This window comes from Carettochelys insculpta, chromosome 8, assembly GCF_033958435.1.
Source record: "Carettochelys insculpta isolate YL-2023 chromosome 8, ASM3395843v1, whole genome shotgun sequence".
NCBI lineage: Eukaryota > Metazoa > Chordata > Testudines > Carettochelyidae > Carettochelys > Carettochelys insculpta.
Window position 1 is genome coordinate 50,064,415 of NC_134144.1, and position 14,943 is coordinate 50,079,357.

At 38.8% G+C, this 14,943-nt stretch overlaps 1 protein-coding gene across 1 annotated transcript in view; it reads right to left on the reverse strand.

Moving 5' to 3' along the window:
• EPC2 (enhancer of polycomb 2) overlaps positions 1–14,943 on the reverse strand; it is an 86,771-nt gene that overhangs the window by 53,470 nt on the left and 18,358 nt on the right. Inside the window, exon 2 of the mRNA XM_075000897.1 lies at positions 5,271–5,430. Within this exon, the coding sequence (XP_074856998.1) occupies positions 5,271–5,430 (160 nt within the window). The remainder of the gene's footprint in view (positions 1–5,270; positions 5,431–14,943) is intronic.

Below are 14,943 nucleotides of genomic sequence, written 5' to 3' on the forward strand. Positions count from 1 at the left end.
GAGCATGTAGCTATGGTGTCCATAGCACAGCCATAACCTTAATCTGCTCATCTTATCCAAATTAAGTCACAGCCCAAAATTTATGACACCACAAGCTGCTGTCGTAAGAGCAATCGGTCCCTTGTGACTAAGGCTGGTCCACGAACAATTTTTTTTCTTTACCCGCATAACTATTTTGGTTAGGCATGCGATATTTTTACTTCATTTAAACCAAAAGAATTTTTCTGATAAAAAAATGTTGATACTATTTCCTCTGGCTGCTTCTTCACACAGCATCACTTCTGTCTTATCCAAATGACAGCTTCAGCTCTCTCATCTTCATACAACTCCCCATATTGGAAAACAATAGGAAGAAAATTTACCAATTAAGGGCAATAAAATACAAAAAGAGAAAAGCATTAACAGCATGCAGATGACACAAGTTAAAAAAAATTACAGTAAATTTTTTCATATCCAGCAGCCCCAGGACCAGGTTGTTGCTGGATATTCAAATATTCTGTGTAACAGACAGGAATACCTAGCAATGCATAATACTACAGAAAAACTAGATGATATGAAGAAACAAAAATATATGCAGAAGACTATTTACCAACAGCAGTATCGTACACTGTAAGTGTATGCTATATTTGCTGTATTTATTTTCATTATACTGTACTTACAGAAAAGATAACTAAAATTTACTTATCGTTAAAATGTCAGTTATTTGAGAGTTCCCGATGACAGAATGCTGGCTATGAAAGAGTTTACTGTACCACTATTCTTTGGACTCTCACGATGAGGGGAGAAAAGACACAGTGAAATAAGTCTATGGCTGCATGCATTCACAGACAGCTCAGTGTCACCTTTAAACAACAGATTCATGGATGCTGACACATATGTGAAGAATAAATATGGGGGACTTTAACTATCCAAACAAACATTGGGAAATGAACACAGCAAGGCACAGACTATCCAATAGGTTCATGGACTGCACTGAAAACAACTTTTTATTTCAGATGGTAGAAAAAGCTACTAGAAGGAGAAGCTGGTCTAGATTTTATTTTAACTAATAGGGAGGAACTGGTAGAGACTTTGAAAGCAAAGGCAGCCCAGATGAAAGTGACCAAGAAATCACAGAGTTCAGAATTCTAAGGAGTGGTAGAAGGGAGAACAGCAAAATAGAGAGAATGCATTTCAGGAAGGCAGACTTTGGTAAACTCAGAGAGCTTGTAGGTAAGGTCCCATGGGAAGCAAGACTAAGATGACAAATAAGAGTTGGCAATTTTTCAAAGGGACATTATTAAGGCCCCAAAAGCAAGCTATGCCACTGTGTAGGAAAGACAGAAGTGTGGTAAAAGACCACCTTGGCTTAACCTGGAGATCTTGCATGATATCGAAAACAAAAAGGAGTTTCATAAAAATGGAAACTAGGACAAATTACAAAGGATGCTGTCACTGTGAAGTCTGAAGCTTTGAAGTTGCTGCAGGGGAGAATTAGCCTAATGAAGTGCTGCGTATTCACTGCAGCCCTTCATTAGGAATCTTCTGTCACCCTGATTAACATGCCCACTTCAAAGTTGAGAGTACGTGTAGACCCAGCCTATGAGAAGCAAGAGGAAGATGAAGGACAAGGTACGCCCACTTCTCAGTGAGGAGGGAGAAACAATATCAAAAAACTTGGAAATGGCAGAGGTCCTTAATAACTTCTTTTTTTCAGTCTTCACCAAGAAGTCTGACGAAAGAATGCCTAAACAGTGAATGTTAGTGGGAAGGGGACAGGTTTAGAAGACCAAAACAGAATAAGTTAAAAGTTACACAGAAATTTAGATATCTGCAAGTCACCAGGGCCTGATTAAATGCATCCTAGAATACTCAAGGAGCTGATAGAGGAGCTATCATCTTTGAAAAGGCATGGAAGTCGTGAGATATTCCAGTAGACTGGTAATGGTCAAACATAGTGCCCATTTTAAAAAAGAAGGGGAATAAGAGCAACCCAGGGAATTACAGACAAGTCAATTGAATATCTGTGCCGGGAAAGGTAACGGAGCAAGTAATTAAGGACTTCATCTGCTAATATCTGGAAGAAAATAAGGTGATAGGTAACACCCAGCAAGGATTTGTAAAGAACAAATCATGCAAAACAGATCTGATAGCTTTCTCTGATAGGACAATAAGTCCTGTGGATAATGGAGAAGTGATGGATGCGGTATACTTAGACTTTAGTAAGGCATTTGATACCGTCTCGCATAATCTTCTTAGCAATAAATTGGGCAAGTACAACTTAGATGGGGCTGCTATGATGTGGGTGCATAACTGGTTGGATAATTCTCAGATGGTAGTTATTAATGGTTCACAATCATGCTGGAAGGACACAACAAGTGGGGTACTGCAGTGGTCTGTTTTGGGACTGGTTCCATATCTTAATCAACAATTTAAACATCATCATAGAGAATACATTTAGCAAATTTGCAGATGATACCAAGCTGGGAGGGGCTGCAACTGTTTTGGAAGACAGGGTCATACCTGAAAGTGATTTGGACAAACTGTAGAAATGGTCTGAGGTAAATAGGATCGACAAAAGCAAAGTACTCCACTTAGGAAGGAATAATCAGTTTCACACATACAGAATGGGAAGGGACTGTCCAGCAAGGACTATTGCAGAAAGGGATCTAGGGTCATAGGGAACTACAAGCTAAATATGAATCAACAGTGTGATGCTGTTGCAAAAAAAGTAAATGTGGTTCTACGATGTATTAACAGGAGTGCTGGGAGCAAGACAAGAAGTCACTCTTCATATCTGTTCTGATTAGGTCTCAGTTGGACTACTGTGTTCAGTTTTTGGCACCACATTTCAAGAGAGGTGTGGAGAAATTGGAGGTCAAGAGAAGAGCAACAAGAATGATTAAAGTTCTAGAGACCATGAGATATGAAGGAAGAGTGAAAAAAAAGGGCTTGTTTAGTTTAGAAAAGAAGGGACAAGATAGCAGTTTACAAGTACCTAAAACAGTGTTACAAGGAGGAGGGAGAAAATTGTTCTTCTTGGCTTCTGAGGACTAAACAAGAAGCTATAGGCTTAAACTGCAAGCAAGGGAGGTTTAGGCTGGACATTACAAAAAACTTCCTAACTGCCAATGTGGTTAACCACTGGAATAAATTGCCAAGGGAGGTTGTGGAATCTCCATCACTGGAGATATTTAAGAGCAGGTTAAACAGACATCTACCAGTGACTGTCTAGAAGATGGTACTTGATCCTGCTGTGAGGGCAAGGGACTGGGAGTCAATGAGTTCTAATGTTGTGTGATCTTTATCTGGCACAAGACGCATGTCAGCACAAGACGCATGTCAACAAAAATCAATAATGTATGTATCATAAGTAGTCTAACAAAAGTTGTCAAGGAGATCAGATCAGAGGACTCCTGCACTGTCCAAGTCACTTCAGTACAACCTTTTTTTTTTTTTTTGAAGTATTATTAATAAAGCAAGAAATTCCAGGTGATACCCAGCAAGGTCAGCATTGTCAAGAGAACATTTTTTGAGTACATGCTTAAAAATCAACTATTTGGAAAGTGCTTTGTTTCCTGCCTTCCCAGAAAGTTGCTGGTAAAAGTACATCAATAAGCTGATCTAGTGGATTGCCACAAGGTTATTTTTATTTGTAGTATGACTGTGACAAGGAGCTTTGGTCACAGACTAGCACACCACTGATGTAAGTGCTCTACAGAGAAAGAGCCTAAAGATGATCCATGCACCAAGAGGGGTACCCACGTTAGTCTGTAGCTTTACAAACAACAAGCAGCCATTTGGCACCTTAGGCTATGTCTAGATTACAGGGATTTGTTGATGGAAAGTTTTGTTGGAAGATATCTTCCAACAAAACTTTTGTTGACAGATCATGGCCAAACTGCCTGGTGTCCCAGAAGCCCCGTCTGGCAACAGAGGGCCCCCTGGAACATCCACACCAGCTTTCTGTTGATAGAGGAGTTATTTGTTGTTGGGACAAAATTGTTGATACAAGTGCTGCGTTCTGTTGACTTACTGTCAACAGAACACCTTGGGAATCTGGATGCTCCGTGCATTTTTTAGGCCAACAAAACCCTCTAGTGTAGGCATAGTTAGAGACTAACAAATCCTCTATCATTTCACACATGAAAGGTCATGACCTAATAAATTTGTTAATCTCTAAGGTGCTACACGACTGCTTGTTATTTGTCATTCTCAAAGAATTTGCAATAATCAAGCAACTGGAATGGAATCTAGTCTACAGGTTATCAACCTAAATATCTCAGAGAACAAGGCTATTCAAAAACCAATTAAAAAGAGATCTTATGTTTGTTTTCCTCTAAAATGCAACTATTAGCTCCTAGGCAGTTAGTACCATCCAAATCAGAACAGTCTCAGGTACGGCAAATTGAAAATTCCATGTAGTAATAAATACATAATTCTACATTTTCACAAAATCTACGAAAATTCACCCTATTAAATATAAATAAAATAAAGTATGTAAATATATGGAGATACACATCTCATGGAGCTGGAAGGGACCTTGGGAGTTCATCAGGTCCAGTCCCCTGCCCTATTGGCAGGACCAAGCACAATCCCTTTTCCTTTTTTTTTCCTTTCTATTTGCTCCAGATCCCTAATGGCCCCCCTCAAGGATTGAACTCACAACCCTGGGTTTAGCAGGCCAATGCTATCCCTTAAAACTATTGGTATCAGATAGAATTTCATATATTATGTAGAGCTCATTCTTTACCTGTAAAACAATTTCAGCATAAAGTTTTAACAATATTTCATGCTACAATGAGTGACCAGATACAGTGATTTCCATTAGAGTTATTCTATTCAATGTCTTTATGCTAATCTGTGAGTAGAGATAAGGGGCACTCAAGAACTAAAGCATCAATAAATTATGACAAACAACCACCACAGATAAATGGTAATATAGCCCCTTCAGTTACTCCTTCTCAGAGTATGAAAGCAAATTAATGCTAAGATGGTGCGATCAACAGAACAGATAATTAGTACAATTTGTCCTTTATCTCAGATGCGTATAAAACATCAATATGGGAATCCACAAGCCAGCCCTACAAACAGTACCTTCATCTCATCCTCAGTCCCCAAATCCTCCAGGCTACTTCAAAGTAAAAACAAGGACTTAGCTACTTTCACGAGTTTTTTTGGGGATCCTTCTACCTACCCTATCAATACTTCAATAATTTTGCCCCTGCAACTGTTAAGAATGTTCCTAAATTAATTTGGAGGAAGACTGATCAACATATGCATGAACTTACGTTGAATGTGAATGAACTGCTTTGGTTGTTTAAATTCTCCTTTATACAGGCGATTGTAATAGTTGACATTGCTCTCTGCCTCAGGAACTGGGATAACCATGCTTTCTTTCTTTTCTCTAAAAACTTGCTGTGCTGAAATAGCTCGTTGTAAATGGTGTTCCTGAAAAAAAAACAAACCACACACATTTAGAATTTAAGTGACAATATTTATTTTTTAAATTATTAAAAAAAATGGATAAGGTTAGTCCATTTTCCTAGCATCAGTGTTCTCCAGCATCGTGGAGCAGACCCTACTATTTTTTTTTGTTAGTTTTTTCTTTTATTCTGTTTTCTGCTTCCAGATGAAAGTACAAGAATGGGAGATAGAGTCCTCTGCATTTAACAACAAGTTATAGGTGAAGCCAGCTGTTGGCATGGTTCAGAAATAGGGGGTGGGGAGAAATCTCAAGCCTCCACTCATGTCGTCAGGGACTCTAGATGCAGGAATAAATCTTCAAATCATATCCACCAACCATTTATTAATTCATAAAAGCGATAGTAGGTGTTCCAAGTTAAGTGAACTAATTTAAAAGGCAGTAGAGAAAATATCACAGGTAAGAATCAGAATGTACACATATTAGTTCCTTATAGTGTGGGAAGCCCCAGAGTTGTCCCTAAGCATATGCAGAGTATGCAGCTGAACAAGGGTCCCGCTCAATTTGGGGCATCACTGTGCACCAAATTAAGTAATGCCCTCTGCTGTGCACACCTAGCAATGGGCAACTGAAGCAGACCTCCTCCCCTGGCTTCCCACTCCGTCGCTCATCTCCAGGAGGCCAAGCCCCCCAGCCCTGCCACCCAGCCCCAGTGGCACAAATCCCCTGGCCCTCAGCTCTGTCTTCAGAGGCCAAATCCCTCAGTACTCCACTGCCTTCCCCCATTCCAACAACAATGCCCTGGCCCAGCATTTGTGGGCTGTACCACTCCCCCTTCTACCTGTTCACCCACCAGCCTCCCTGGCCTGTTCCTGCCCCCAAAGCCCGAAGCAAAGCCCCTCACAGAGCTGCTGTCCTGCTCCCTAGAGGGGGACAGGTGGTGCAGGTGCTCCAGATGCATAGGGCACCAAGAGTCATAAGGATGGCCCTGGGACACCCAGGGTTCAAATCAAGATCATGAACTAATTTAACCCACTCAAATGCAAAAAAGACCCCCCTCCCTTTTTTTTTTTTTTTAAATTTAAGTTTGATGCACCAGCCACTTTTCAGAATGGAGAGAGGGCAATAAAAATCAATTAAGGGAATGGAACAGCTGCCATTCAAGGAAAGATTAAAAAGCCTGGGACTATTAAGATAAAAAAAGAGAAAATTAAGGGGGTGGGGGGAGAACATGATAAAGGTCTATAAAATTATGAACTGTGTGGAGAAAGTGAACAAAGATCTAATATTTACCTTTTCACATAACACAAGAATTACGGCTCACCCAATGAAGTTAACAGGCAGCATATTTGAAACAAACAAAATCAAGCACCTGTATTTCTTTTCACACAACACATAGTTAACCAACGTAAGGTCCATCAATGGCTATTAGCCAAAATGGTCAAAAAATGCAATCACATGCTTTGGGTGTTCCTAAGAGTGATTGCTAGATGCGGCAAGGGATGGATTATTTGATAATTGCTCTGCTGTGTTTGTTTCCTTTAAACTTTTTAAAGCATTTGGCACTGGCCGATATTGGAAAACATGATACGAGGCTAGATGGACCACTGGGTACAACCCAGTGTGGATATTCTTACATTCATTTGTTACCAGCTTCCATTTTTATAATCCTATAAAGGATAAAACGTGAAAGGCACATTTTCCCCCCACAGAAGAACACAGAGACTGTGTGTGTGTGTGTGTAACTCCAGTTTCTCAAATAAGCAACAATGTCCCAGCCATTATACTCTGTATCCTTAGCCTTCAGGACACAGAATAACCACACCCAAGTCACTATCCTTTTACTAAGATGTCAGACTTCTTTAACATCCTTCTATACATTGGTGCAAATCCAACTACACATGAGGATCAGCATAGGTTAATTGCAATTTTTCTCCTTCAACAGATTTTGTAAAATGTTCGCACTAAATGTCAAAGAATGCAAGCTGCTTGAAAACATCAGAGAGGTAGCCGTGTTAGTCTGCAGCTTCGCGAACAAGAAGTCTTGTGGCACCTTATAGACTAACAGGTATTTTGGAGCAAAAGCTGTCGTGGGCAAAGACTCGCTTCATCAGATGCATGAGTGGAGGGGTATTTAAAGAATGGGGTCCCATTAAAGTGAGGGTTGGCCCTCCCTTTTAATGTGACCCCATTATTTAAATACCCGTCAGAAACCATCCCCTCCACTCATGCATCTGATGAAGCGGGTCTTTGCCCACGACAGCTTTTGCTCCAAAATACCTGTTAGTCTATAAGGTGTCACAAGACTTCTTGTTGTGCTTGAAAACATAATATACAATAACATTTCAAGTGTAAATTGGATTCAATAACTTGTTTATGCAACCATTTTTGCAAGGCTGGAAAAGTGTTTGAAACCTAACAATGAACTGGTTGTGAAAAAAATAAATGGTGAACCACACAAGCAAGATCCAGAGAAAATGCCAGATGAACAATTTATCATCATCATCCCCTAACACACCACCACCCCAGATTTGCAACTGCTGGAAGTGCAGAGGAAATACTTAAGTCCTTCCACAGAACCTGCTTGGAGGCTCCTTCTTTCATATTGGGCTAACAGAATTATGACAAACTTGATTCCAAACTCTCTTTTGCTATCAAAAGGGAACTTTCTACCACTCTTGACTCCGTAACTGCCCTGCTGGGAAAGGGAACAGACTCTATTCTACATATTCCCTCACACACCTGGCTGTTGGAAGCAGAGATGGAGAGAAGACTCCATTCCTCTCTTCCCTTCCCAGCATGTGGCATTTTGGATGGTCTTCCCTTCCATGCATAATGCCTATGTCTGTCTCTTGTGCTCATAATTTCACCAAGCAGTGAAAATGTGAAGATGACAGATATCTATAAAAAAAATTCTTAATTTGCATTTGATGCAGATTGGACAATGCAAGAAAACTACTGCATTGGGTTATATTTGGTAAACTCACTAAAATAATCAAAGGAAATAGAGGTTTTCCTCTTTTTAATTTCTCCCAAAAATTGTTTTGTCTGCATTTACCTATTGAAACAGAGAATATTTCAAAATATGCATATACATTTAAAATAAGATATTATTTAAACCACTTATTTCAATGATGGGAGGGAAGTACCACTACTAAAACAAACTGCAATGGCAAACTTCAGACTTCACAAACTCTAGAAAAGGAAGACTGGGCACCTTAAAAAAAAAAAAAAAAAAAAAAATCAAGCAATTGATTCAGGCTCCAAGATTTAAGTGAAATGCTACAGCTGAGATACCTGATGTGTTTTTCTGAAATTATTACATCTCATGCACATCTTAATACTTCCTTGTGTAAGTATTAAGCCAAACACTATTCTGAGCAATTTAACTAAGAAAATTATATTTACTCAGCTCATTTCCAGATTTCTTACTAGATGTCAAATGGTCCCATGGTAGTCCCTAACTGACATCAACACAACACATTAAGCAGAGCAGAAAACGGATCTACAACTGAGATGGAAAAATACCAACTGCTTTTTTTCAGTCATTCCTTATCCTTAGATAGACCACTGAAACAATGATCCCCGAATTTTATTCTAAAACTCTACTTCTAATATCCTTGATTTTCCCTATTCTGTAGGACATGCCATTACTTTACTTCTTCCTGACTGTTAACTCACTTTTTCCTAAGCATACTTAGCACTTTCTGATTTAATTTATATAGATTGCAACCTGCATCAATACCAAATCTGAACCAAGCAACAAGATCAATAGAGGAGATCATCATTTTCAAACTGCATGAAATACCTCACTAAAGATTGAGAAGCATAAGACAAGATAGAAAGGTAAATTGTCTACTTTTCCTCCCAGATGATTATCCTATATAACCTGGTGCCTAACCCCAAATGTTTGAAGAAGCGCAAGGGCATTAAAATGTTCTTTATGGACAATCCGTGACCTTCAAGTTCCTTATTAGACATAGTTCTGAAGTATGCCTGAGATGATAGGATGTCCACACACAGTTGGATCCAGTGTTTAAATTATAATTGCAAGCACCTCGAATCACTAATTTTCAAAAATTCCATATACTGATCTTATTTCAATTGACATCATTCTATCTGTAATCCAAGATTACACACTTTCGTGATTCACTTTGCCACCACAGTGTAGCCATTTACTATCTCTCCTGCAGAGGTGGAAAACGTACCCAAGATGTTACCCAAGGAAATGTACAACTACTTTGGGGGGGGGGGGGGTGGAATATAACTAAGTGAAAGTCAAATTATGCTCCTGGAAAAAAGCTTGCGTACAAGCATACAGATATCGCATCTTGACTGTACTCAAGTACCCAGAAGTAAAAAGCGGCTACCCTATGGAAATCCATGGATACTTCTGGATGCTTGAATACAGCCAAGATGCACTACTTTTGTACTTTTACTTTTCCACCTCTGCCCCCTTGCACTAGAAAATGACAAGAATCTCACTGATTTACACTAATAACACTGTCCCATTTTATGGTCTAGCCCAGCTACCAGAAACCACTTGTTTGTTTGATGTGTAAATTTCTCCTATTCAGACCTTAAATGGATTTCTGGTCATTCCCAAGACACTTGCTTTTACCTCCTGCACTTAACTTCCTTTGCTAACATTTCATACTTTCAGAGGCCACATAATTAATTAGGATTAGCTAATTTTCCTCTGAGATATCGTTCCACTAAATTTAGTTAATTTTTCCTGCCCTTTTTTCAGTAAACATACTCCAGGACGTCAATGACTTGCTCAATCTGTGTAATAGAACAGTCAAATGTTCTCAAGCAAAAGAATTACTGTTCCATTTTCAATTTGACATTTTATCCAAAGTAACTAAAAATATCTATTGAAAGGACTGATAAAATGCACACTGACTTAAGTGCTCTGAAACTCCTGAAGGGAAAAAAGCCCCTCAAGCTATCTTGGAAGTGCCATACCAACGATTAAATCACTTTCATTTTAAAAACAAACTTTTTGAAAATAAAATCAAGTAACAATTTGCACACAAAGTAATAAATAAAAACATACTGATTTGAAAGTACAGGCATACAATAAATGAGGTTCAAGAAACCTTCTGCTCTAGAAATATTTCTATTTTATTTGATAATGAAAATAAAAAGTCATTTTTAACAAATTTAAGAAATACTAAAAACAAGAAATGTGTCCAAAAAAGCTTACAAAAACTGAACAGTAATTAAGGATTTCAGGCACTACCTTAATCCTAATAAAAACAAACAAACAAACAAACAAACAAACAAACATTCTCAACTATAACAAAATAAAACACAGTACTCAAACATTATGATCTGAAACAGCTGTTCTTTAAAGGGGTAACAAACTAACCAACAAAATTCTACAATTGCAAAATCCCATCAAAATCTTTTGAAGACTCAACAACTTCATTAAAAAATGTACCACAAGCTAAACATCAATTCCTACAATTGAATTTCTGTTTACTGTATTAAAGCGTTTCATATTAGGCTCAATCTACTGAAAAGGATACAGCAAACCTGAAATGAAATCAGTTTTTAAAAGGAGTTAAAAGTATTGTTCAGCATACTAAAACCAGAATCAGAATATTGTCTAAAAGTTCTGCCTTTTTTGTGATTTTACAAATGAGAGTATCATATTTGTACAAGGTATTTATTTCCCTTGTTAGTGAATGAAAAGCCCAAACATCTAACTGAATGACTATGAAGACAAACAAACAGTGAAACTGAAAATGCCAAGTGCTCCCAAATGAACAAAGAGATTAGAAGGCACAGACAGTGTCCACGTTTCTAATATCTCAAAAAAATCAGACAAGTATGGTTTATACTGACATATCCCCTTTAATGCTAAAAATGAATGTTCAAATCAGAAATAGTTGAGTTTAATGTTCTAACTGTTAAAGCATATTTTCTAATATTCAAATTAATCACAATTTTCCTAAGTGAGTTAAATATATATGCAAACATTCACTTAATCAATTAGTGTAGATTTAATTAATTAACAATCACAGCACTGACGAAAGATTACAATGGTATAGAACTCAGTCATTCACTGTAGTTAAACAGAAATATCTATGGTACCCGCAGAACAGACTTTTCTTTGAAAAATGCCACCTCCCCTTTGTAAAACAACTAAAATCTTATTCCCTTTTTCCTCCATGTTGCTAAATATCAACACAAAATATAGTTAAGTTGATGCATGCTCTCTGGTGAAGTTTGCCTGATATGGTGTTATTTTAATGACTTCATTAAAAAAATAAATGCCAAGTTTACATTTATTAGGTTCAAGCCTAACTGTTAAAATGGGTGTTCCCAAACTCTTTCGGCCACAGAGCCGCTATGGGGTAATGAAAATCTGGTGGCGCTCATGAATTTTAATTCAATAGGTACGCAAATAAATAGACAGTTTTGGAACTTCATGTTTATTCCTTGTATATTTCTCACAAATTCTCTTCCCCCACCCCATCCCCAAGAAAATAATCAGAAAATTAGTAACAAAATTAACAGGGTTATTGTTATTACAGATAAATTACAATGGAAAAATAATATTTAATCTGAGATAGTCTTCAAATTAAAATTAAGGTCAGTTAAGAACTATCAAATAGTAGAAACAGGTTAAATAAATCTATTTATCTATCTATTCATCTAATGAATATTTTCCACATAAAAACTGTTAAATAGGAATTCAGTATATAGAAGTAATTTACAGGCAAGAAATGTTATAGGACTGTTGAAATTATCCCAAAAGGATGTTTTACAAACCCAATCAATCTTAGCAGATAAGACATTTTCTTTTCTCTGTCCAAGGCTTTACCTCCACTACATGGTGTAGTGACATCTGCAACTGAGCCACCAGCCGTCAATTTATCATGTCTCCCACAGATGCAATAAATTGATATCCAAGCTTGCTCCCAATTACACGGGAACTCCACCAAAATAAGAAGAGTAGCTGGTGTCAATGGAAGAACAGGCCCCATTGACCTTACTGAACACCAGATGCCCCAGTACATGTTGACTTCAGCTGGGCTACTGGCATAGCTGAAGTAGATCAACAGTGGAGATAAGCATAGACAGAGCCTCAGCACTCACCACCGTACAACCCCAAAACTCTAAATAGAATTAATGGACAGATTTATTTAATCAGTTAAAATCTCTTACAGGCCCACACAGAGATAAGCAATGGTCTGTGTTATTTCTAATCCAAAATAAAATTAAAGGGAAGGAGAAAGAGGGAATGCTTAATGGTTACTGTACTAAAGCCTAAATGTCCTACCGTGTGAATAACGTATCAACTGAATTTAGGACCTTACATTTACAGGTTGAAATTTTCAAATTTGACTGGGATGACATAGACCCAACTCCCATTTGATTGTAAGGGGAGTTGTCAAATTCATTTGTCAACTTTGAAATCTCAACCATAGATTTTTAAAGAAAATGCGTAGAGAGCTGCAGTAACACCTCTGCACACACTGACAGGTTTTCTCTCATGACTAGTCCATCCATTCTGTAACTGCACTCAGTAAATAGCCTTCTGACTACACAGGTAATACCTCTGACACCCAGGACTCTGGTGCTGGGCAACAGCTGTGATTCAGCCCTGGTGGCTGGGATGGAAGGTGGGGTGAGAGCGGGGGAGTGGGAGAGGAGAGAAGCTAAGAGACGAGCAGCTGGGAGTCTCAGCCAAGCTGGCAGCAGGGTGGCTAGAGAGGAGGTTGCTGGCAGGGTGATAAGCACTCTGCAACCGGGGCAGAGCCAGCAGCCCAGGACCCCGGGAAGTGTCTGTGAACAGAGCCTTGGTGGCAGCAGGGAGCACAGCCCAGAAGCAGGGAAAGTAAGCCAGCAGGGAAGCACTGACCTCTCCTGGTCCAGCAAAATCCCTGATCCAGAACCACTCGTATCTCAAGGGTACCATAACTGGGAGGTCAAAACTGCACAGTCAGCTGCTCACCCAGTCTGATATTTCATTGATCTTTTTTACAATAAGGCAGGCTGTAACAGGGATTGGATTCTCTCTGTCCAACAGAACATGGCAGTTTCTCTTAGAAATGCCTTATTTTGTTCTCTCATGATTTATGCAGATGTACTCTCCCTTTTGGAGAAAAACTACTCCCCATGCTTACATTATTTTCCCTCCCTAAAAGTATTTATGACTTCATGTTTTATAGAACATCAGTTATAATTTTCCATGTGTACAAAGAGCATGATTACAGTATTTCCATCAGCACCAGAGTCACTGCACTGGTGCAACCCAAGTGAACTACTAGCTAGGATTCTCCACCCCATGAGCTTCAGCCTCCCTTGGAACTCTGACAGAGAACTGACTGAAATAAGGAAGTTAGGTACAGGACAGGAAGCACGTCTTAAGGCTCTCTCAATTGCTTAATCCCTTTAGGAGGGGGAAAAATGGCAAGCATCTTGAAGTTTAATGGCTCGGTTTGTTTTTTTGAAAGGCAGGCATGTATTTTATCGCATTCAAGTGTCATAACTAACTGTTGGTTGGACCTCACCCTCAGGACCTCACAGGTGCAGAACGACGAGAGGTCAATACTGTCTAGCAGCATTACCAATATTTCCACTACTTACTGGGCTCTTAAAAGAAGGCATTTGGAGTAAATGAGAGCTAAAAAACAGCAAAAAATACTGAGATCCAGGACTGGTATATATAAACAAACTTTATGGGACCATGGCAAACTTGGCCACATCCATAAGTGGATATCTGGGTAACTAAAATTATGCTAGACTACGGATGTTGCCAGACCAGAGTGCACCACATTAGAGTTTCCACCTGTACTGTTTTTCAAGAGACTTATTAAAGAACTTTCTGCTGGAATTTTTAAGGATTGCAGTCCTTTCTTGATATTTGGCCACCTAAATGGTAATAATAGAGATATATTTAGATGGAGGACAGTCTGAACAAGAAGAAATGTATTTAAAAGATTTGAACTCCATTTGGACAGAGCTGCAATCTAAGATCATCCATCAAAAAAGGATATTAGATCAGATTCAATGCTTAGGTTTGGACGGCTCTAAGAGACTTCTGAGTCCAGCTGGTAGACACCAAAGAAAAGACTCCTGGCATCGACCACAGTTTCTAACTCAAGGGTGAAAAAGGACTGGTGGAAGTAGTCTCCAGCTTCAATTTTAGACCAGGCTGATAAGGCTCAGAGTTCAGGGGCTGAAAAACAGTGAAGCACATACTCTAGGACCCACCTCTGTATACACCAGACTTTGATTACTTAATGATAAAATTATATAAATCAACTTTTGCCAAAACTAAATTTGCACCAATACAAAAATAATATATCTGGGGGTAGATTCTCAACCGATGTAAACTGACCAAGGCCATGTCTCACCTAACAAGCTTACAATGTCACAACTGTACCGATATAGCTCTGCAGCTGTAAAATTTCTTGTGTCCCTACTTTTGCCAATGAGAACGAGCTGTTCCATTAATTCAAGTAAACCATTCCCAAAGTCCACAGCTGTATCAGCAGGATAGCGCTCTGGCCTATGTAGGG